General features: G+C 44.3%; 1 protein-coding gene across 14 annotated transcripts in view; it reads right to left on the reverse strand.

The window, feature by feature from the left end:
* The window catches only part of LOC110537153 (zinc finger protein GLIS3), a 118,987-nt gene that overhangs the window by 35,949 nt on the left and 60,712 nt on the right, over positions 1 to 22,326 (reverse strand). For 4 of the 14 annotated variants that reach the window (XR_016484931.1, XM_021622972.3, XM_021622971.3 and 1 more), the window contains exon 1: positions 5,678 to 6,252. The exons of 1 other annotated variant lie outside the window; for it this stretch is intronic. Coding sequence is in view for 3 of the 13 variants with exons in the window: in XM_090191968.1 (XP_090048094.1) it covers positions 2,406 to 2,895 (490 nt within the window). In the remaining 10 variants the exon portion in view is untranslated. Of the gene's footprint in view, positions 1 to 2,405; positions 3,002 to 5,677; positions 6,328 to 22,326 lie in introns of those variants that run through there. 9 more of the 14 variants (XR_016484929.1, XR_016484930.1, XR_016484927.1 and 6 more) reach the window with 8 other exon arrangements.

Raw genomic sequence — 22,326 nt, forward strand, 5'->3', positions numbered from 1 at the left:
ATTATCCATGGCAGAATGCATAGAATTGCAACATTTTCTCAAAGCTCCATGGCAAAATTTGTAGAATTGCAGGAAATTAGCTTCAAAACTGTTTTTATTTTATTTATCTCAGCTCCATGTTGAAATGTATAGAATTGCAGGAAGTAGGCAAATGCAAAAATGTCTCCAAACCAAGATGAGGTTTCCTCTAAAATTCAGCCGTGCCGGCCACGTCCATTGCCACGCTGTCAACGGTGGGTGCAGCTGGTGGATGGAAGTCAGGCGCAGGAGAGCAGAGATGAATGGACAAAGCACTTTACTTAGGCAATCATAATACAGAACCCAACTGTGTCACAACACAAAATGCTCAAGGAAACAAAATGAGGCAGCAAAAGTACAAAACCCAAGTACAAAGTACCGGCTGCCACAAAGCACGGGTAATAAAACAAAAACCGCCGCAAACCAGCCGGAAGCGTGCCAACCTTGACAATAAACAATACCCCACACAGACATGTAGGGAACAGAGGGTTAAATACACATGTAATTAGTAGGAGATGTAAACCAGGTGTGCAGGAAGATAAGACAAAACAAATGGAAAATGAAAGGTGGATCAGCGATGGCTAGAACGCCGCCCGAACAAGGAGAGGAACCGACTTTGGCGGAAGTTGTGACACACGCCTCCTACCACGCTCACCACCTAAGATCCCTTTTTATCCAGAAAAAAACCTGTATTACAAAAATCATATTGAATCAGAAGCCTATATCTGAGCACTCCAGCCTCAACATTGCAGTGTTGTTGCTTGTGCTAAAGTCTTTCAATCAACATTGTTTAACATAGCTTGAAACAAGATTAAAAATAACCACTTTCGTAAGTTAATTAATTATAGAATGAAGCTTTTCTAAGTAAATTATAGACAAGACAACTTGTCTATATAATAGAAAGAAGGTTGTGGAGAACTCTCACTGTGTGTATTTGTAGTGAGCGCTTTAACTACTGCAGTCTTCTACAATGTGGTTGTGGCATTGTCATTTGCATCCAACCAGTCATCATACTGTGTCTTAGATCTCTCTTTATGTGGTGTTGTGTTGTCTCTCTTGTCGTGATGTGTGTTTTGTCCTATATTTATAATTAAAAAATATATTTTTAATTCCAGACCGTCCCCGCAGGAGGCCTTTTGCCTTTTCGTAGGCCGTCATTGTAAATAAGAATTTGTTCTTAACTGAATTGCCTAGTTAAATAAATATGGTTCAATAAAATAAATAAAAATGTATCTGACACACATTTCTAGTTTTTACTGTAAGTATCTGACTTTGATAGAGATGCAATGAATCCATGGTTCAGGGTCTGTTCATCTCCATCACAGTTCACTTCACCATATTAACACAGCAACCTGTGTTTGCACACCAGGGACCCGTGAGACAGACATCTTCAACAGAAATCAAACACAAACCTAATGGTTTTTGTCGTGTTTAGTAGACCCTTACGGAAAAACCACATGAATTTCACGTGATCGCATGTACATTGTTCCAGAAACATGTTTTCCTGTGATCACATGTGCTCTTATGTGAAGTTAATGTGATAAGATTTGAACATGTAAAGCAACGTGATAACATGAAACTACACAATAAAATGTGATCACGTGAAATATTTTCCAAAAACACATGTTTAATCATGTGGTTTTTCTGTAAGGGGAAGCTTATGAATCCTGAAATTCCCCCTAACAAACCTGAACAGAGACACTTTCTGCTTTCTGCTCTGTTCATTACAGAGGAGATTTATTTTCTTCCTCTTTTTCCTCCTTGGGTCATTTGGGGACAAGCTTTCTGCTTGGTTAATTATCAATAAACAGGCCAGGGACAAAGGAGGTCTGGGGTGGGTTGGAGGTTAGGGTGGGCAGACGATATTGAGGTAAAGTGAAGTATGAAGACGTCAATGTACAGTAAATCAGTGCTACTTTGAAGAGAGGGGAGAAGAGAGGGGCTGATTGAACAACTCTGCTTACAACATATCACTGTGAGCCTGTCTTCTGTTCTAGGACATGTGCACTCTGGGATCTTTCAGTTGAGAGGAAGAAGAGTTCCTCAACACAGGTCCTGTCAGAGCATATCCAAAATATCTAAGTTTTAAATAATAGTTTATGGTAGGAAACCACAAGTGGTTACTTCAATAGGACACTTCAAACTTATTTGGAGTGACATCCTCATTTTACAAGTGTATCAGCATTTAACATGCTGAGTGATGACTACTGCTCTAAGGTCATTAAGGTCACACTATATCCTACTGATGGTAAAAAATCTGAGGCTGCTCGAGTCCATAACAGTTATCTTACATAGAAGATCAGGACATCATCATTGGCTGTTTACCCATGTGTCAATGTATTACTCTGTATTTAATGTTGTTTATTACAAGGCTTTCAAGAAATTACCTTTGACACCAGTCAGAGCAGTCAGACGCCAAGCACTGATTAGTGGTAGGAACTTTTGCCCTGACATCTGTAAGACACCTGAAACATTTGGCTGTTTCCCATTGGTCAACACCTGCTTGCGGAGGCTCAGGGCAGGAAGCAGGACAGAACTCCCAAAGTGTGTCCTGGTGCTGAGGGGTACTTGGAAGTAGTGGACACCCTCCCCCCCTCTGCCCCTGCTACCCACCAGAGATGGGCTCAGGGTGGCACAGCATCCCAGGGAGAGGGTGGTGCGTATAGGTATCCTGATAGATGGGGCCTGCTGTCCTGTGATCATGCCCAGGGAAAGGGGCACACCAGAGGGGGAGACCAGGAGGTGACAGCCCTTACTGTTCATGTCTGACCCCGTGTCTTCTTCACAAATAGCCTTTGGAGAAAATAATGCCTTGTCCCAAAATGCTCCTCTTCCCAAAAGTAATGATTGAGTCTTGCAGAAGAGGAAGAGCAGCATCTAAATCAGCATCTCTCAGTTGAATGCATTCAGTTGTCCAACTGACTTTGTATACCCTTTCCCTCATCTTCGGCCCTCAGTGGTCTGTCCATACGGACAAATACATCTGAAATGTATCAGTGAGACAGGCATATTTTATCGTCATGAGTAATAAGGGAGTCACAAACTATAACTGGCATAGGGAAGAATTCACTGTTATCTTCAAAACAATATTTTTATTTTGTTGTTATTTAACTAGGCAAGACAAATTCTTAATTTCAATGACGGCCTAGTGGGTTAACTGCCTTGTTCAGGGGCAGAACGGCATATTTTTACCTTGTCAGCTCGTGGATTTGATCTTGCAACCTTTCAGTTACTAGTCCAACACTCTAACCACTAGGCTACCTGCCACCCAGGTGTTGCCAAATGTGACTCGTTTCAGGAAACTAGGCATATATCACGCGTCACTACTTCACAGGAGAGGCGTTTGAATGTAAACTTTAAAAAAAAATCTAAGTGTGTTTTTTGTCAGAAATGCTTTCTGGAACATGTGAACTTTCATATGCCTTAATAACAAACTTGTATGCCATCTGTAAATACAAATAACACTGTTAAATTACGAGCCTAGTTTGTTTAGCCATGGAAAAAAGAGAGGAACCTTCCCGCTAGCCATGATCGGCTGAGATAATGAATGGGCTGGACTTGTCAAGAGATGAGTTTGGATTGGTCTGCCATGTAGCACGCCTCTGTCTATAACAAAGGGCTGCTCAGTATGTGTAGGTAATATCTGCGAACATGTTGCTCTCCGCTTTCTGGAGGACTGAGTTTTGAAATCAGTGGAATGCCTGGTGGAAGAAGAGGATGATACCTAAGGAGATGGAGAAAATTCTGGCGTTTGATTGCAAATATCGAGTCGAAAAGAGAACAAACAAAAGGCTGTTGTGTCTCCGGATTACATCTTAAAACTAAGGGCAACCATGGCATCCGTGACAAAGGGAGAAGTGTCCATCCACGGGTAAGATAGTCTAGCTAGCTACATTTTCAGATATTATACATTTCTGATTTAGTCAGAAAGTTGTTTTCATTTCAAGTTAAAGCGTACTGTTAGCTAGCTAGCTAACGTTAGCTGGCTGGCTCGCTAGCTAATGTTACATGTATGATCTGTATAGTAATATTATTCATATCTCAAAGCCATTTGCATTGCTAGTTATTGCCTAATGTTAGCTGGCTAGCTAACATTGAACCTGTTTAGTTAGCTACCCACAGATTCATGCAGGGTAGTAATGTTATGAATTGGGAATATGGTTAATTGTTTAGCTAGCTAGCTACATGTCTAAACAAAAGACTCCACTATGCAAGTAACCATTTCATTACACCTTTTGTATCCTGTGCATGTGACAAATAACTTTGATTTAATTTGATATAGTATGTGTTTACCAGAGACGGTAATGTGAAGAACATGACCTGCACCAAAATCAAATTAGGATATAAAGTCAATGAGACAGTGTCCAAGTTCTAAAATTCTCTGGTAGAATGCCCTGCTTTTATTTCGTCACACTCACAACGGTAAGCTATTTTCTGTAATTGGCTCGCCATTAACTTGTAAATAATGATCTTGTTGTGAGTTTATTTTCCTGTAATATTTAAGACAAATGAGCTAAAGTGAAGACGTTGTCAGCTATATGAAATTGCCATTATTTGAACTAGCTAGCTAGCTAGCTAACAAGCTAGAAATTAACCAAAACATTGTTTAGAAAGTTGCTTTTAGTTGCCTGGTTTGCTAGATTGACATATACTAAATACATTTTTAAATGGGTGGGTTTATTGGTGCTGATATACACTAGCTATGCTATTATGGAACACAAGTCTGTAGTTTTTGTGTTTATACTTTTTCATAACGATAACAACATGTTTGATGTCGGACGACAATAGAATGTTCATGATGTCACTGCATCAACTGTCGATAGACGTAGTATTAACCAGCCTTTAGTCTTTAAATCTTTGGTTGTTTAGTACATGGCCTCATGTGAATCCTTAAAGAGATGTGTGGGGCTAAGGCTTAAGAGGGTGTGAATAATGCTGAATGGGTGTAGACAAGAAAGAGCTCTCCAGTAGGTTTACCAAAACATTCCAGGTCCATTTTCTCAAAAATTAGGTTACAAGTTTATCAACATTCAAAGCAGAATTACTTCCCCCATTCTCCCTTAACTGTAGTGTTTGATATACCATTTTCTAACTCTGAGTCTCTACTTTCATCCAATGAAAAAAACTATTTCAAATGTTGCTACACAAGACTGTATCAAGCCAGCCTGTCACATATAATCTACTCTACTCTCTCACCTACAAAAGCAAAATATTGCATCAATTTTCAAGCAAGTCTACAATGTAATACAATGTAACTTATATAAATTCTAAATTGAGGATAATAATACAGGATTTGCTAAATAAGTGTATTCAAGAGGTGATACAGGCCTAATGAATACACTAATGCACTTTCTGTCCAACACACATGATAGGCTATGGTCAATAAAATCGTACATGTTATTTAATTAAAAACTACTTTATACAAAACCAATTGCAGTTTCAAATTACTGTTGGCTACCATTACGTAATTTGCAAAATGTGTAATTTGGTAGATTAGAATTTATTATCAGAGTCATTTTAAAGAAAAATCATTTACTATTTTATACGTTTGTAGTATTAATACATTACGCAGATTTAACGTTTACAGTAAAGTCAACTAAAGTCAATGACAATGCCAAACCATTGAATTGGAAATACAGCCACTGACACTTTTACTCACCTGAAAAGTATTCACTTAAACTATCTTCTGTGAATTCGCGCGCAGTAGATTGACAAGGTGGAACTGGAAACTGGAAACGGCAAGGTGACGATGACTTCGATAAAATAATGTATCTAGGTTATACAATAATTTCTCGATATCACCACACTTTTGTTTCGATATATTATACCCCTCTATGCTCTCTGAGAGTTTGAGAAATTGTGAGGAAGTTAGTGGCACGCGCTCTCCTCTTGTTTGTAGTCTACGTAGGCTATTCGTTTTAGTCATCATCTCCAGCAGGGACGTGTATCGGTTACTGTTTTGCCCATGTGTGTGAGAGATATGATTCCATTTTGAAGAGGACGTTCTGTAACTCTGCTCTATGCAAATCCAAAAGCCGTTGGTAGTATTTTACAACTAGGCAAATTATTGACATTGTGGACAATTAGCTGAATATTAGGCTACATCATATGATCGATGTGGCCTAGCCTACTTTTCATATTCATGGAAGTTCATTCACAGGTCAGATAAATATGTTTTATGAAAAAGACAGGAGTCATCTTTCTCTGTCTGTCTGTCTCTCTCTCTAGCTGTATCTTTCTGTTTGTGTGATAGAGAGAAGGAAAGAATGAATGAAAAAAAGACAGTCCCATAGCGTGGCGCACAATTGGCCCAGTGTCGGCTGCGTTTGGCCGGGGTAGGCCGTGATTGAAAATAAGAATTTGTTCGTAACTGACTTGCCTAGTTAAATAAAGGTAAAATAAAATAACTTCCTATTGTTTAAGCCTGTTTATTTAGCTATAATTATAAGGAATTTATATTCCCAGTCCACACTCGTAGAAAAAAGGGCTCCAAAAGTGTTATTTGGCTGTCCCCTTTTTGGTTCTAGGTAGAACCATTTTTGGTTCCAGGTAGAACTATTTTGGCTTCTATGTAGAACCCTCTGGGGAAAGGGTTCTACCTGGAACCAAAAGGGTTCTGCCTGGAACCAAAAAGGGTTATTCAAAGGGTTTTCCTATGGGGACAGCCAAAGAACACTTTTAGGTTCTAGATAGCACCTTTTTTTTAAGAGTGTACCCCTCCATGGTCATGGCTATAAATGGATACAGCTTTTGTCAAATTAACATAAAATAATCAACATTTTAGCATTTCTCTAACCTTAACCCTTTTCCTAACCTTAATTTTCCTAACCTGCTGCGTAAGTTCTGCTAACCTGCTACGAAAAGTCAAATCTGCCAAAAGCTGTATCCCATCTAGTCAAAAACTCCCTCCACACCAACCCCATCAACCTCAGTTCAGGCTCCATTGTTAACTACTTTTCTCCTGGCGTCTCGAGTGTTTACCCTGTGGATCCTGCTCCGAGTTGGCATAGCAACAATTGTGTTTACTCTAGAGTGACTTGAAAGTAGTCTGCTTGGTAACCCGTATAGAGGAGGAACCCTCTGGACAGGGGCAACACAGTCAAAAATAGTGTCAAGAGAAATGTAAGGGGAATATGAGGGGAATAAACGACACATTGTGCCACTCACTGCCAAATAAAAGCATTTTCTATGTTGTCTCAGATAGGGAGCTGGTGAAAAACACTATATTGGGGACATTGACGTATGTGGGTACCATAGATATAGAATAATTTTAGCCAAATCAGTGTGATATCAGGGAGGTTCTGAGATTCTCAGGTGTACAGGCATGTATTGTGCCTTTTATGATCAGTGGGTCATCTTTCAGCCCCCATCCCCTCTTTGATTAAACCTGTTTAAGTGTCAAGAAGAAAATGCAGGTAAAGTAATGAGAGTATTACTGGGGAAATACATGTCGAATGATAACTTATATTGCATTTGCACTGTAACTCTGCATTGTGAATTTTAGGCTGTGTATTAGAGTGGAAGTGAGGCAGAATGGTAATTTGGCCTCATCACTTCGATGTCAACTTTCAGCAAGAAGTCAGTGTGATGAGGATATCTAGTGGAGTGTAGAAGTATGATTAATCCTCAACGAACAGGATTCCACCAGAGTAGGCTGTTGGGAGGAGCAATAGGAGGATGTGCTCATTGTAATGGCAACGATATAGAAAAAATTAAACCGTATCAAACATATCAAACATATGGAAACCACAGGTTTGGCTCTGTTCCATTTATTCCATTTCAGCCATTACAATGAGCCCATCCTCCTATAGCTCCTCCCACCAGCCTCCTGTGTATTTCACACGTCCCTTTCCCTATTCTCTCTTGCTGTCAATATTAATTAATTCCCCATTTATCATTTAATAATTAATTGCAAATTAATAGTACTGTGTGTAATATTAATCAGCTCACAGGACTGATGTATGCTATGTATGATTTTCTGTTCTGTAACCTCCTTGTATGTAAAAAGTTCTCCCTCTTACCAGCAGGGGCTACTGTTAGTACACCAATGAAATGGTTTAGGAGTCTAGTAGTACAGTATTTAAGTGTCCCTTTTGGACAGACATAGCTCTTAAAATACATGAAATGGCAACATTTGCAGCCTGTGGAGGTCAACTATATGATTGGATGTTGTTTACAAGATTATCATGACAATTCTATGTACTTTCAGGGTATGTTTACTTCAAGCAGCAACCTTCCGTTGATCCCACTGTGATTTGGCCTCTCCTTTCCCTCTCCTTTCCTTGGCTAAGCTAGCTACGGTGGGTTTGTAAATGTCAGAGCGTGGCAGAATATAACAGCAGTAGGGCTGGGGGCAAAGCAACAACACTGACTCCATCTTCACTACAAACACTGATACAGCAGTAGGGCTGGGGACAGAGCAACAACACAGACTCCATCTTCACTACAAACACTGATACAGCAGTAGGGCTGGGGACAGAGCAACAACGCAGACTCCATCTTCACTACAAACACTGATACAGCAGGAACACCACGATAGGGTTTATGTCCATTGTAGATGGTATTTACTGTTTATGTAACCCTTAGGGTAAACTCAGCATTCTTTCCAACCATGTATTTGTGTACTGTATACTGTAGATACAGTAGCTTAGCGATGGTCTAGGTAAAATATTGCTGTTTTCTGTGTCACACATTAAACTGCTATTGTGAATGTAAACAGTATATACTGTAACAGTTTATGTGTAAACGAGTGTATACTTTGGGAAAGAGAGAGGGGTGGGGGGGGGGTGTAGAGGGGGGAAAGGGGTGACAACCATTTCTGGAAAGAGATACATTTGTACTTAATGCATTTATGGGCTTTCTGAAACTTAACCAATCATTCCATACTTAATGACAGTAGCAGCACTTCCAAAAGCAGCAAAGCACTCGTGTCAATGTGAAAGACTATTGGCGATTTTTCTTGAAGTTATATTAAAATAGCCACTTACTGTAATGCACATCCCGTGTGACTGCTGGCTAATTAATCCACGTTTGATTTGCTAATGACAATACAAGTCAAACACAAGGTTACTACAGGCTGACTCAACCCTTTTAGTGTAGGCAGAGTGAGACAGAGGGTATTGTGTAGTGATTTAAAGTTATCAATTTATTTGAATCATACCTTTTACTACATTAAAAAATTACAGAGTCATTATTTATTTTTTCTGGAATGCAAAATCAAGAATACTTAAGAGATATTCAATAGATACTCCAACAAAAGTCCATTACATAAAGGATGGATTGTTTTATATCATGTCAGACAACCTGTAACATACAGTAATCTATTTTACCTTTATTTAACTAGGCAGGTCAGTTAATTAAGAACAAATTCTTATTTACAATGATGGCCTACCTGGGCCAAACCTTAACGACGCTGGGCCAATTGTGCGCCGCCCTATGGGACTCTTTATCCCGGCCGGTTGTGATACATCCTGGAATCAAACCAGGGTCTGTAGGGATGCCTCTAGCACTGAGATGCAGTGCCTTAGACCACTGCGCCACTCGAGAGCCCACCATGAGTGGCTTTCCACTGTAAACAACAGTATGGAGTAGGTGTTAAAAAGTGCTGGCACTCTGAGCCTCCCTGGAAACAATGCCTCATCACTCTAAAGGCCATAAATTCTCTCTCTCCGCTCCTCTGAAGTATGGATGATGCCATCCACTGTGTGAATGCCAATGTAAAGGAGGAGTGTAAGGCATCCATCCTTCTGCCCTCTGAAGGCAGTCCCTCCAGCTATAATCCTCCAGACAGAGATGAGCGAGGAAGAGATGGGCCTCTAAATGTCTCTCACTTCCATCCATCAATCTTACTCTATTTCACTTATAACCTGGGCAACAGAATGACCACTAACTGAGGAAAATGTATGGATTGCAGACAGAAGATGGATGCAGAGACATAGACAGAAGCCCCTACTCTTTCATTCTGGCCATGTGTTCTTTTTCTGTTCTCACTGTTGTCTTTGAGTACAGGATGATTCTAATAAAATACTGCTGACAGAACAGCTCGTGTTGAAAACAGCCGTCGGGGCAAAGGCTTGTTTTTCATTTCAGTAGGCCTGCAGGGTCAGGCCTGGGGGTATATGTTGTAAACTCACTTCTCTTTGGATGTTATTAACAGCACAATTATATGGGACCTCTGATATGTTGCCTAATACACTCTTAGAAAAAAGGTGCTACTGTATCTAGAACCTAAAAGTGTTCTTCGGCTGTTCCCATAAGAGAACCCTTTGAAGAACATTTTTGGTTCCAGGTAGAACCATTTTGGGTTCAATATAGAACACTTTCCACAGAGGGTTCTACTTGGTACCAAAAAGGGTTATATCTGGAACTTAAAAGGGTTCTCCCATGGGGACATCCGAAGAACCCTTTCGCAACCCTTTTTTTTAAGAGTGTACTGGACATCCTTCAGCTCCTCGACTCCCTCTGCCAATCTGACAGGATTCCCGGGCCAGCACTACACCTAAATTAAGGCAGACAATGGAAACTAGTATTTTTGTAAAACGTAATGAAAAGATACTAGACATTTGTTCTGTTTTAAAAGCTTTGAAATTGACATTCACAGCTCATTAAATGTTTTTTGTATGGAAGTACTTATTTGTATACATATGAATGGAAATCCAGTAACTTGAAACATGAAGCACAGTGTTGTTCATCATCTTCTTCCACTGCAGTGGTGATCTGTGGATGTGTAAACATAAAAGAGCTGGAGCTGCAATTTCCCAGAGCTATTGTGAGTTTTGAGAGGTAGTTGAGAAAATAAGCAAGACCTGTGCCAGATGAGTTTGTGAACATCCCAGGGGGAAAAAATGATCAATATGCTTGCTTGTGAATTAGGTAGGCCTGCAGGATTTTAGATTGAATTGAATTGAACTTGGGTTGAACATAGTTCTCATTTGACTCCTCTCGATGCAGTGAGTAAATATGAGCACTCATAGGAGATGAGTCTCAACATTCCAAGTGTTGAGCATGAACTTTGAAATGACAATACAAATGCAGCATCACTTCAAACTAGAGGCGTAACCACCAAAGAGATGTCACCGTCACATAAAACGTTACACCTTTTACATCCTTATCTGACACTTTCAAACGTATTCAACCTCTTGAATAATAGACATGGCATCACATTAAATGTGACAGGCCATCAAAAGTTGTGTTTGATAAGTGTGTAGCTGATGCTCACTGAATAGTGTAAAGTCATGCAGGGGCTACTCAATCTCTCTGTAACATTATGTCTGCTACTGATTGTATTAAGTCTTCAGGTTCCAATCTCTCTCATTAGGGAGCCTGGGCAGTGGACCCTCCACGTGTCATTAGCCCCCTGCATGGCACCTCCTAGTCAGGCCCTCCTATCTACACATTCATCTTCATTAAAGAGGTGATACTAGCCGCTCTCTGAGCAGATGGTCATTAATAGCCCCCCTCCTCTTACTTCTACTGGGACACTACCTGGAGGACACCCATCACATCACCCCTCTAATTGCACCATATAGTCATACTAGCTACCCCTCACTGGAGTGGAGGAACTCCCACGAGGCCACCTGACAATGACACTAGCTAGGCCTGTTCAAAGGTTTTTTTTCAGACACTTTGCTTGTGATGAAGCAAACTTTTAATGACAATCTGCATCCAAGGTCATACTGTAATAACTAGCATTTGACTTGGTGAGATTGGATGTTAACATTTCTTGAATGTCTTGACAGTATGACAGCATGTTTGTATGGCCATAGAATGAATTAAAACCTATTTGCAATCGACTTGGAGTTTGTAAAGTGTCAGATGGGAAATCAAATCTGTCCATACTGTGGAGACTTCTTACTGTATGTTGGAAAGAACATTCCCATAACACAGTGGTGTATGTACTGCTGATGACATCCACCTCACCTGATTAACCGGAAGCTGTGTTATCCTTTTAAGACAGTAATTATCTCAGTATCTCACCCTGATCGTGCTTTACATCACTTTCTAACTGCAGCAGTAGAATGATGACTACAGTATCTTTCTATGCAGGTCTTGTCTTATAAGGCTTGATAAAGACATAGGCTATTCTTTCTCTCTTCCTCCATGTCCCATCTGTCCAGTAGAGCTGTGTGGGATGCAGGTGCAGTGGTGGACCTGCCATCTGGTATTTCTGGCCATTTTTAGCCCAGTAGGCTTGTCTAACTTGTTATTTTTTGGGGCGCAAACTGATCATTATCTGGTTAATATTGGGAGCCTTAAAGGGGAATTTTACCTAAAATCAAACATTTCCCAATTGATTCCAAACATTGGCACTCGTTACGTGGAGTTTGCCTTCTCCCCCTCTCTTTCCTGGCATTGCTAGCTCTGCTCAATTGTCAGTCAAAGAACGATCTAGAAATCATAGAATTGTAGACAAATCTTTGTTTTATTGAAAGCATATGGCTGATTGAACTCTGTTTTTCAAAAGCACCATCGGTTTTGAGTCAGGAAATGTGTACTTTTCCACCTAAAATTATTGCAATTATTTGATATCATTAATTTATGTGGCCGACTGCAACAACAGCGGAGATGGGTAAAAACTGCGCATGCGTGCTCTCGTGGGGCAAAGTCTGTGACGTACACTACCAGTCCAAATGTTGGACACACTCACTCATTCAAGGGTTTTTTGTAACGACGTTCGTCTGTAGGAGGAGAAGCGGACCAAAAAGCAGCGTGGTGGTTATTCATGTTCTTTAATGGAAAACTGAACGATACATGAAATAACTCAAATCTACAAAACAACAAACGGAACGTGAAAACCTATACAGCCTATCCTGTGACAACAAACACAGTGACAGGAACAATCACCCACAAACACACAGTGAAACCCAGGCTACCTAAGTATGATTCTCAATCAGAGACAACTAATGACACCTGCCTCTGATTGAGAACCATACTAGGCCGAAAACATAGAAATGCCCCAAAACATAGAAAAACAAACATAGACTGCCCACCCAACTCACGCCCTGACCATACTAAATAAATACAAAACAACAGAAATAGAGGTCAGAACGTGACAGTACCCCCCCCCCCAAAGGTGCGGACTCCGGCCGCAAAACCTTGACCTATAGGGGAGGGTCTGGGTGGGCGTCTGTCCGCGGTGGCGGCTCTGGCGCGGGACGCGGACCCCACTTCACCATTGTCTTAGTCCGCCTTATTGTCCGCCTCCCTGGCTTACTCACCATGGCCACCCCTCTCAATGACCCCACTGGACAGAGGGGCTGCTCGGGACAGAGGGGCAGCTCGGGACAGAGGTGAAGCAGCTGCTCGGGACAGAGGGACAACTGCTCGGGACAGAGGGACAACTGCTCGGGACAGAGGGACAACTGCTCGGGACAGAGGGACAACTGCTCGGGACAGAGGGGCGATAGCAGCTTGGGACAGAGGGGCGGCAGCTGCTCGGGACAGAGGGGCGGCAGCTGCTCGGGACAGAGGGGCGGCAGCTGCTCGGGACAGAGGGGCGGCAGCTGCTCGGGACAGAGGGACAGCTGCTCGGGACAGAGGGACAGCTGCTCGGGACAGAAGGACAGCTGCTCGGGACAGAGGGACAGCTGCTCGGGACAGAGGGACAGCTGCTCGGGACAGAGGGGCGGCAGCAGCTTGGGACAGAGGGGCGACAGCTGCTCTGGACAGAGGGGCAGCTGCTCGGGCGGCCCCTGGCTGACTGACGGCACTGGCGGCCCCTGGCTTACTTGCGGCCCCTGGCTGACTGGCGGCACTGGCGGCCCCTGGCTGACTGGCGGCACTGGCGGCCCCTGGCTGACTGGCGGCCCCTGGCTGACTGGCGGCACTGGCGGCCCCTGGCTGACTGGCGGCACTGGCGGCCCCTGGCTGACTGGCGGCACTGGCGGCCCCTGGCTGACTGGCGGCACTGGCGGCCCCTGGCTGACGGGCGGCACTGGCGGCCCCTGGCAGACGGGCGGCACTGGAGGCTCCTGGCAGACGGGCGGCACTGGCGGCTCCTGGCAGACGGGCGGCACTGGCGGCGCTGGGCAGACGGGCGGCACTGGCGGCGCTGGGCAGACGGGCGGCACTGGCGGCGCTGGGCAGACGGGCGGCACTGGCGGCGCTGGGCAGACGGGCGGCGCTGGCGGCGCTGGGCAGACGGGCGGCGCTGGCGGCGCTGGGCAGACGGGCGGCGCTGGCGGCGCTGGGCAGACGGGCGGCGCTGGCGGCGCTGGGCAGACGGGCGGCGTTGGCGGCGCTGGGCAGACGGGAGGCTCAGCTGGCGCTGGGCAGACGGGAAGCTCAGCTGGCGCTGGGCAGACGGGAAGCTCAGCTGGCGCTGGGCAGACGGGAAGCTCAGCTGGCGCTGGGCAGATGGGAAGCTCAGCTGGCGCTGGGCAGACGGGAAGCTCCGGCAACGCTGGAGAAAAGGAAGGCCCTGGTAGCGCCGGAGAGGCGGGAGACTCCGGTAGCGGCGCCGGACAGGCGGGAGGCTCCGGCAGCGGCGCCGGACAGGCGGGAGGCTCCGGCAGCGGCGCCGGACAGGCGGGAGGCTCCGGCAGCGGCGCCGGACAGGCGGGAGGCTCCGGCAGAGGCGCCGGACAGGCGGGAGGCTCCGGCAGAGGCGCCGGACAGGCGGGAGGCTCCGGCAGAGGCGCCGGACAGGCGGGAGGCTCCGGCAGAGGCGCCGGACAGGCGGGAGGCTCCGGCAGCGCTGGAGAGGAGGGAGCCCCTGTAAGGATGGGCCGGAGAGACAGCCTGGTACGGGGGGCTGCCACCGGAGGGCTGGTGCGTGGAGGTGGTGACGGATAGACCGGACCGTGAAGGCGTACTGGAGATCTTGAGAGCAGGGCTGGCACCAACCGCCCTGGCTGGATCTTCACCCTAGCCCGGCAGATGTGGGGAGCTGGGATGTAGCGCACCGGGCTAAGCACGCGTACTGGGGACACCGTGCGCACAACTGCATAACACGGTGCCTGACCAGCACCACGCCCGCCACAGTTAGCACTGCTAGGAGCACTGTAGTGCTGAGATGGCACAGGACGTGCAAGGCTAGGGAGATGCACAGGAGGCCTGGTGCGTGAGGCTGGCACAGTCTTCACCAGACCCCTCGCTCGTACCTCAGGATGCGTATGGAGAGCTGACCCCGGTGCCATTAAATCCCTGACACGCTCCGTCGGGCGAATGTCGTGCCTCATGCACCAAACCAGCAAGTCCCTCATGTCACTCTCCTCCAATTTCCCCATTAACTCCTTCACAGTCTCTGCTTCGCTCACCTCCAACACCAGCTCTGGTTCTGAGCTCCTCCTTGGCTCCTCACGATAAACGGGGGGAGTTGGCTCAGGTCTGACTCCTGACTCTGCCACACTCCCCCCTGTGCCCCCCCCCCAATACATTTTTGGGGCTGACTCTCGGGCTTCCGTCCGCGCCGCCGTGCTTGCTTCTCAGAATGCCGCCTCTCTGCTTTTGCTGCCTCCAGCTCGGCCTTGGGGCGGCAATATTCTCCTGGCTTAGCCCAGGGTCCTCTCCCGTCGAGGATTTCCTCCCATGTCCAGAATTCCTTACTACGTATCTCCTGCTGCCGCTGTTGCTTCTCCTGCTGCTCCTGCCTGTTGACACGCTGCTTGGTCCTGTTGTGGTGGGTGATTCTGTAACGACGTTCGTCTGTAGGAGGAGAAGCGGACCAAAAAGCAGCGTGGTGGTTATTCATGTTCTTTAATGGAAAACTGAACGATACATGAAATAACTCAAATCTACAAAACAACAAACGGAACGTGAAAACCTATACAGCCTATCCTGTGACAACAAACACAGTGACAGGAACAATCACCCACAAACACACAGTGAAACCCAGGCTACCTAAGTATGATTCTCAATCAGAGACAACTAATGACACCTGCCTCTGATTGAGAACCATACTAGGCCGAAAACATAGAAATGCCCCAAAACATAGAAAAACAAACATAGACTGCCCACCCAACTCACGCCCTGACCATACTAAATAAATACAAAACAACAGAAATAGAGGTCAGAACGTGACATTTTTCTTTATTTTGACTATTTTCTACATTGTAGAATAATAGTGAAGACATCAAAACTATGAAATAACACATATGAAATCATGTAGTAACCAAATCCAAATATATTTTAGATTCTTCAAAGTAGCCTTGATGGGGGGATGGTAGGGGACGCCATGTGTGACTGATGTGTTCTCCGTTTGCTCCTGTGGTATTCTTAAAGTTTATGTGATTTCTGCAGCAGAATCATATTTATTTTCAAATATTAATTTGGTGATCCCTTTCCGTAAAAACCAAGACTACTTTGCTTCCGAATGTCAGCATGTCGACCAAACATAAGGCCAAGAGCATGACTTTGAGAAAACCCGGCCTACAAGACCCGCTCTCATCACCGCCCTCTCCTGAGTCTGAGGGCCCGGGGACGCACACTTTACCCGGGGGCGCGGCTTGGCCTGGCGGCGCTGAAATGAACATTCTCGAGGCCATCAAACTACTACGCTCTGAGATAGTTGAAATGAAAACACAGATGGTTGCTACGATTGAGGCCAGAATACAGGAGGTTTCTGATACTTTAAAAGCAGATTTAACCATCCTGCGGAACGAGACTGTGCCGGCAATTACATTACTCAAAACAACAACTGCGTCACACACTACAACGATTACAGCACTGGAGGCCTCCGCTACTAATGTCTCCGATTTAACTACATCCCTGGAAACTGAAGTTAAACGCCTAGCTGCGGATTTGAAAAAGGTGAGGGAGTGCTGTGTGAGTTTAGAGGGATTCTCTCGCCGCAATAATCTGAGACTTGTATCAGTCCCAGAGTCCGCGGAAATGCATCGCGCCACGGATTTCGTTTCAGGGCTGCTGAAGGATGCTCTTGCCTTAGATGATAAGCCACTGATTGATCGAGCCCACCGGTCGCTGCGCCCAAAGCCCCGGGATGGGGAGAGGCCCCGTGACATAATTCTTCGAGTGCACTTTTTTCATGAGAAGATGGAGATCCTCCGAAGAGCCCGCAATACCACTCTGAGCTTTCAAGGACAGAGCTTTTCCATTCACCAGGACTACTCCCCCACTGTTTCCAGGCAGCGCGCAGCTTTCGGACAGGCCAAACGAGTACTTCGGGACGATTCCTGGCCCGTTTATGGATATCTCATGAGGGTAAAGACCACACATTTGAATCTCCGGATGAGGCTATGGCTCACATTCTGCGTCACATCAAGAAGTCTTGAATATGCTCACAGTGTGGATTGTAAGTACCATACTTGTGGTACAATTATGTTTAGATATAACAGGCTAGTCTTGTATAGTTGGTGAAACTATTCAGGCTTATTTGATGTGATCTAATGTTTTGATTATCTAGTGTGCGTGCCTTATCTCGCTCACCTATTTAGTTTGTTTACACATTGTCTCAGTGACTCAAAAAAAGTTTTGGTTATTTGTTTACTGCATCCGTTTGCATTGACCCAGTAAACAGTAAATGTCTCCCGAGGCTACACGGTTTCTGGGGCCTCACTTTAATTTTAAAAGTTTTGAGCGTCATTTATGCCCAGCAAACGTTCAACACATAGTTTTTTGGTATTGGTTGTAAGCTGTCTCAGCTTCAACTAGACTACTATTATAATTACTATTATTTTTGATTGTCTAACTACGATTTCCTTACTTCAAATTAGATTTTTGGCTGAGAGCCTTTATACATTTTATTTATTTTCTCTCTCAATGCCTGTTATAAGACGGGGAATACAATTATATACATCTACAAGTGGTGCTTTTGTCATTCCGTTTGCACAAGGGATTCGCCTTTTTTTTATTTGAAAAAATACATACAAATCTTTCTTTTTGCTGCTTGATCCACTAACAAAACACGACTTTAAAGAGCGGGACTGTGGGTTTAGGTTTAAGACCGCACTCTCACAGACATACTGTGCGAAGAGAACATGTTCTATTTAGGCTTGTACCTCATTTGGGGAGGTATTGTCTGGGATGGGGGGAGGGGGTGGGGGGAGGGGGTGGGGGGGCAGGTTGAATTGTTCAGTTCTAATGTTGTCATTCTGTCTTTTTAGTTTTTTTTTCTGTTTTTTTTTCTGTACTTTTTCCAAACATTTACCACCGTACATTATTACTCTGAGACAAGTTATTCTGGGGGTTTTGGGCGCTCATTGCTTTTCCATTCTATGCTCTAATGACAGGGTTGAATAACGGGAATGCCCAGAGGGGCCGAAATAATACGATCAAGTACATTTCTTGGAACACCAAAGGGGTTAACAACCCGGTGAAGCGTAAGAGGGTGTTGACACACTTAAAGGGTTTGAATGCAAATATTGCATTTCTACAAGAGACTCACTTGAGGACTGGTGAGCATTTTAGGATGCGTAAGGACTGGGTTGGTCAAGTGTTCCACTTCCATTTTAGGGGGGGATTTCAACTGTAAAATGTCCCCAGTTCTGGACAAGTCCTCACAAACAAATACAGGCCCATCTAAATGTGCCCTACTTATTCACTCCTTTCTTCAGAAATATGCTATGTTTGAGGTCTGGCGTTTCCTACATCCTACAGATAGACAGTATTCCTTTTATTCTCATGTTCATCAAACATACTCCCGGATTGATTACTTCTTTTTGGACAAAAAACTTCTGCCTAACCTTCAGCAGTGTACTTACGAGAGTATTGTTATCTCTGACCATTCACCATTAGTGCTTGAACTAGAGTTTCCCCAGCGACCTCCTAGGTGTTATCAATGGCGTCTCAACCCCATTTTACTCTCAGATAAGGAGTTTGTCAATTTCATTTCTTCTGAAATTGCCTTATTCCTAGAAACTAATTCAACACCAGGTATGTCCTGCTCTACCATATGGGAGTCTCTCAAAGCATACCTACGTGGCCAAATTATTTCTTATACAGCCAACCAAAACAGAGTTCGCTCCCAGCGACTTCGGGACCTGAGCGAGTCCATAGCCACATTGGATGAGAAGTATGCTACGGATCCTTCCTCTGATCTGCATAAAGAGCACCAACTACTCCAATCTGAATTTGATGAGCTTTCTACCAGGCAAGTTGAACAGTTACTCTTGTGAGCTCGATACAAAGTCTATGAACAAGGCGACAAGGCCAGTAAACTCCTTGCACATCAGATCCGTAAATCTGAGGCCTCACGGCTAATCCCACAAATAAGGACCCCGTCTGGTGCCACCACAGTTATACATAAAGAGATCAATGATCAATTTAAACAATTTTACTCTGCACTATACACCTCTGAATCCCCTCAAGACCCTTTGCTGATTGACTCCTTCTTTAATGGCTTGAACATGCCTTCAATTGATACAGACTCCCATGACTGTCTAGAAGAAGAATTTACGCTTGAGGAGATTGCAACAGCAGTGTCCGCAATGAAAAGTGGTAAATCACCGGGTCCGGACGGTTTTCCAACCAAATTTTACAGGACGTTTTCTGGTCTGCTTTTCCCATTCTTGTCCCGACTATTTGCAGAGTGCCTCAATACTTCAAAGCTGCCGCCTAGTCTTTATCAGGCTTCAATTTCATTACTACTAAAGAAAAACAAAGACCCCCTGGAATGTGGATCCTATCGCCCAATCTCGCTTTTAAACTGTGATTACAAAATCCTAGCTAAGCTTTTAGCCATCCGTATGGAAGGCTCGCTACACCAAGTAATACACTCTGACCAGACTGGCTTTGTGAGAAATAGGCATTTATTTTTCAATATTAGGCGCCTTATGAATATACTGTACTCCCCAGCGTCGGAGGACCCGGAGGTGGTGGTCTCACTTGATGCCGAAAAAGCGTTTGACCGCATTGAGTGGGATTACCTAACAGCTGCTCTTTATAGATTTGGCTTTGGCCCCAAATTCATTGCGTGGATAAAGATTCTTTATTTTTCCCCCATGGCTTCGGTACGGACTAATAACTTGTCCTCTGACTATTTTCCCTTGCACCGCGGATCCAGACAGGGTTGCCCACTCTCCCCCTTGTTGTTTGCTTTGGCAATCGAGCCTCTCGCCATTGCACTACGCTCTGATGATGCCATTCAAGGCATAATCAGGGCGGGCTGGGAGCAGAAAGTCTCGCTATATGCTGACGACCTCCTTTTGTTTATCTCCAACCCTGATACCTCATTGCCACGTGCCCTATCTGTTCTTAAAAAGTTTGGATCAATCTCAGGGTACAAGCTGAATCTAGGCAAGAGTGAGCTTTTTCCGGTAAACAAGGCTGCTTTAAAGTGCTCTTTCACAAGTTCTCAGTTTAGGATTGTCCGGGATCAATTCACTTACTTGGGAGTAAAAGTGACAAGGAAATATTCAAATTTGTTTCAGGAAAACTTTGTTGCTCTAGCAGACAGATTGAAACAATCTTTTACTTTTTGGAATTCGCTACCCCTTTCTCTTATCGGAAGGATTAATGTCATTAAAATGAATGTGTTGCCCAAATTTTTATATTTATTTCAATGTTTACCCATTTTTATTCCAAAATCTTTTTTTATTTCACTGGATCAAACATTCATGCATTTTATTTGGGATGGCAAGGTACCACGGATTGGTAGAAAACATTTACAGAAGCCTAGGTCATTTTTTTTTTTTTTTTTTTTTTTTAACCTTTATTTAACTAGGCAAGTCAGTTAAGAACAAATTCTTATTTTCAATGACGGCCTAGGAACAGTTGGTTAACTGCCTGTTCAGGGGCAGAACGACAGATTTGTAGCTTGTCAGCTCGGGGGTTTGAACTTGCAACCTCCCGGTTACTAGTCCAACACTCGAACCACTAGGCTACCCTGCCGCCCCCGGGGGGGTTTAGCTCTACCAAATTTTCAGACATACTACTGGGCTGCAAATTTTAGAGCCGTTCTGTACTGGCTGCAGACTGATCCTACTGGCCCTAGACCACTCTGGGTCCAGATGGAGTCTGAATCGTGTAAACCTGCAGCACTTTCCTCTGTGCTGTGCTCGTCTCTCCCAGTGTCTCTAGGCAAAAGGTGTGCCAACCCAATTTGGCATTTGGCACTCACTAGGCCTTTCCTCGCTAGCCCAATTATTCTTTGATGGTACATTTGCCTCTTTTTCTCAGCTGCAGGAAAAGTTCAATCTCCCCCAATCCCACTTTTTCCGCTATCTCCAGACTAGAAACTTTGTCAGGGCTAACACACCTGGATTTCCCAATAGGCCTGCGAATACAGCTATAGAGAGCATCTTGGAGCTGAACAAGCTTCCTAGGGGCGCAATTTCAGATGTATATGCAATCATTCATGACTTACAGAACCCTTCTTTGGTGCCTTTAAAGACTCGATGGGAAAAGGATTTGGGGGAGGAACTTGGGGAAGACGCCTGGTAATCTGTGCTGCACAGGGAGCACTCGTCCTCTTTTAGCACTAGACACAGCCTCATTCAATTCAAGGTGGCCAAACTTGGAAGAATATTCTCTGATTTTGATCCTACCTGTGTCAGATGTAAGGTGGAACCAGCCACACTGTTGCATATGTTTTGGGACTGTCATAAACTGTCAGGTTTCTGGGAATTAATATTTAAATGTTTCTCTGATATATATGACACTGTTATAGAGCCGTCTCCCCTTACAGCCATTTTTGGAGTACTGCCCATGGGTACCCCCCTATCAAGAATCCAGTCGGACACTGTTGCTTATACAACTCTTTTAGCTAGACAGCTAATACTACAGAACTGGAAGATGGCAGCTCCCCCATCTTATAAATATTGGGTGAGGGATGTGTTGTGCTCTCTGAAACTAGAAAAAATTCAATTCAATTCACGTGGGAACCCCAAACTGTTTGATGAGGCTTGGGCTCCATTCCGGTCTTACTTTAAACAGTCCATCCTCTGATGGCATTCCAATTAATACTAAAATAAGTCTGTGACTTAAGGGTTGGAGTTTCTCTCTGTGTTTTTGCTGGGGGGATGGCATTAAGATCCACGTGCTTATTGATTGTGGTCCGCAGATGCCTTGTTCATCTTGCCCAGGCAGAGACTGAAGTGTGAGCTTGTTTTTCCCAGTTATTTTTACATTTTGTTCACGCCTACATGAATAATCATTTCATCATCATTTTTTTAAATTTATTTTAAAGCATTGTAAACTTTTTTTTTGTCCAGTGGATGGTCGGTCTGTGGCCATGACTCTCTGTGAGTGGTTGCATTTCTCCACCCTTATCCCTTGAACAATGGTGAGATGTTTGCCCTGTCCCTGTACTATAGATTGCCCTTTAACCTCTGTAGCCTTCTGCCTGGTGTGTTTAACTTGTCTAAAGTATGGTATCTTTAAAGCTATTTTTTTATTTGTATTTTTTTTTCT

This window comes from Oncorhynchus mykiss, chromosome 12, assembly GCF_057628025.1.
Source record: "Oncorhynchus mykiss isolate SJ-2025 chromosome 12, ASM5762802v1, whole genome shotgun sequence".
NCBI classification, from domain to species: domain Eukaryota; kingdom Metazoa; phylum Chordata; class Actinopteri; order Salmoniformes; family Salmonidae; genus Oncorhynchus; species Oncorhynchus mykiss.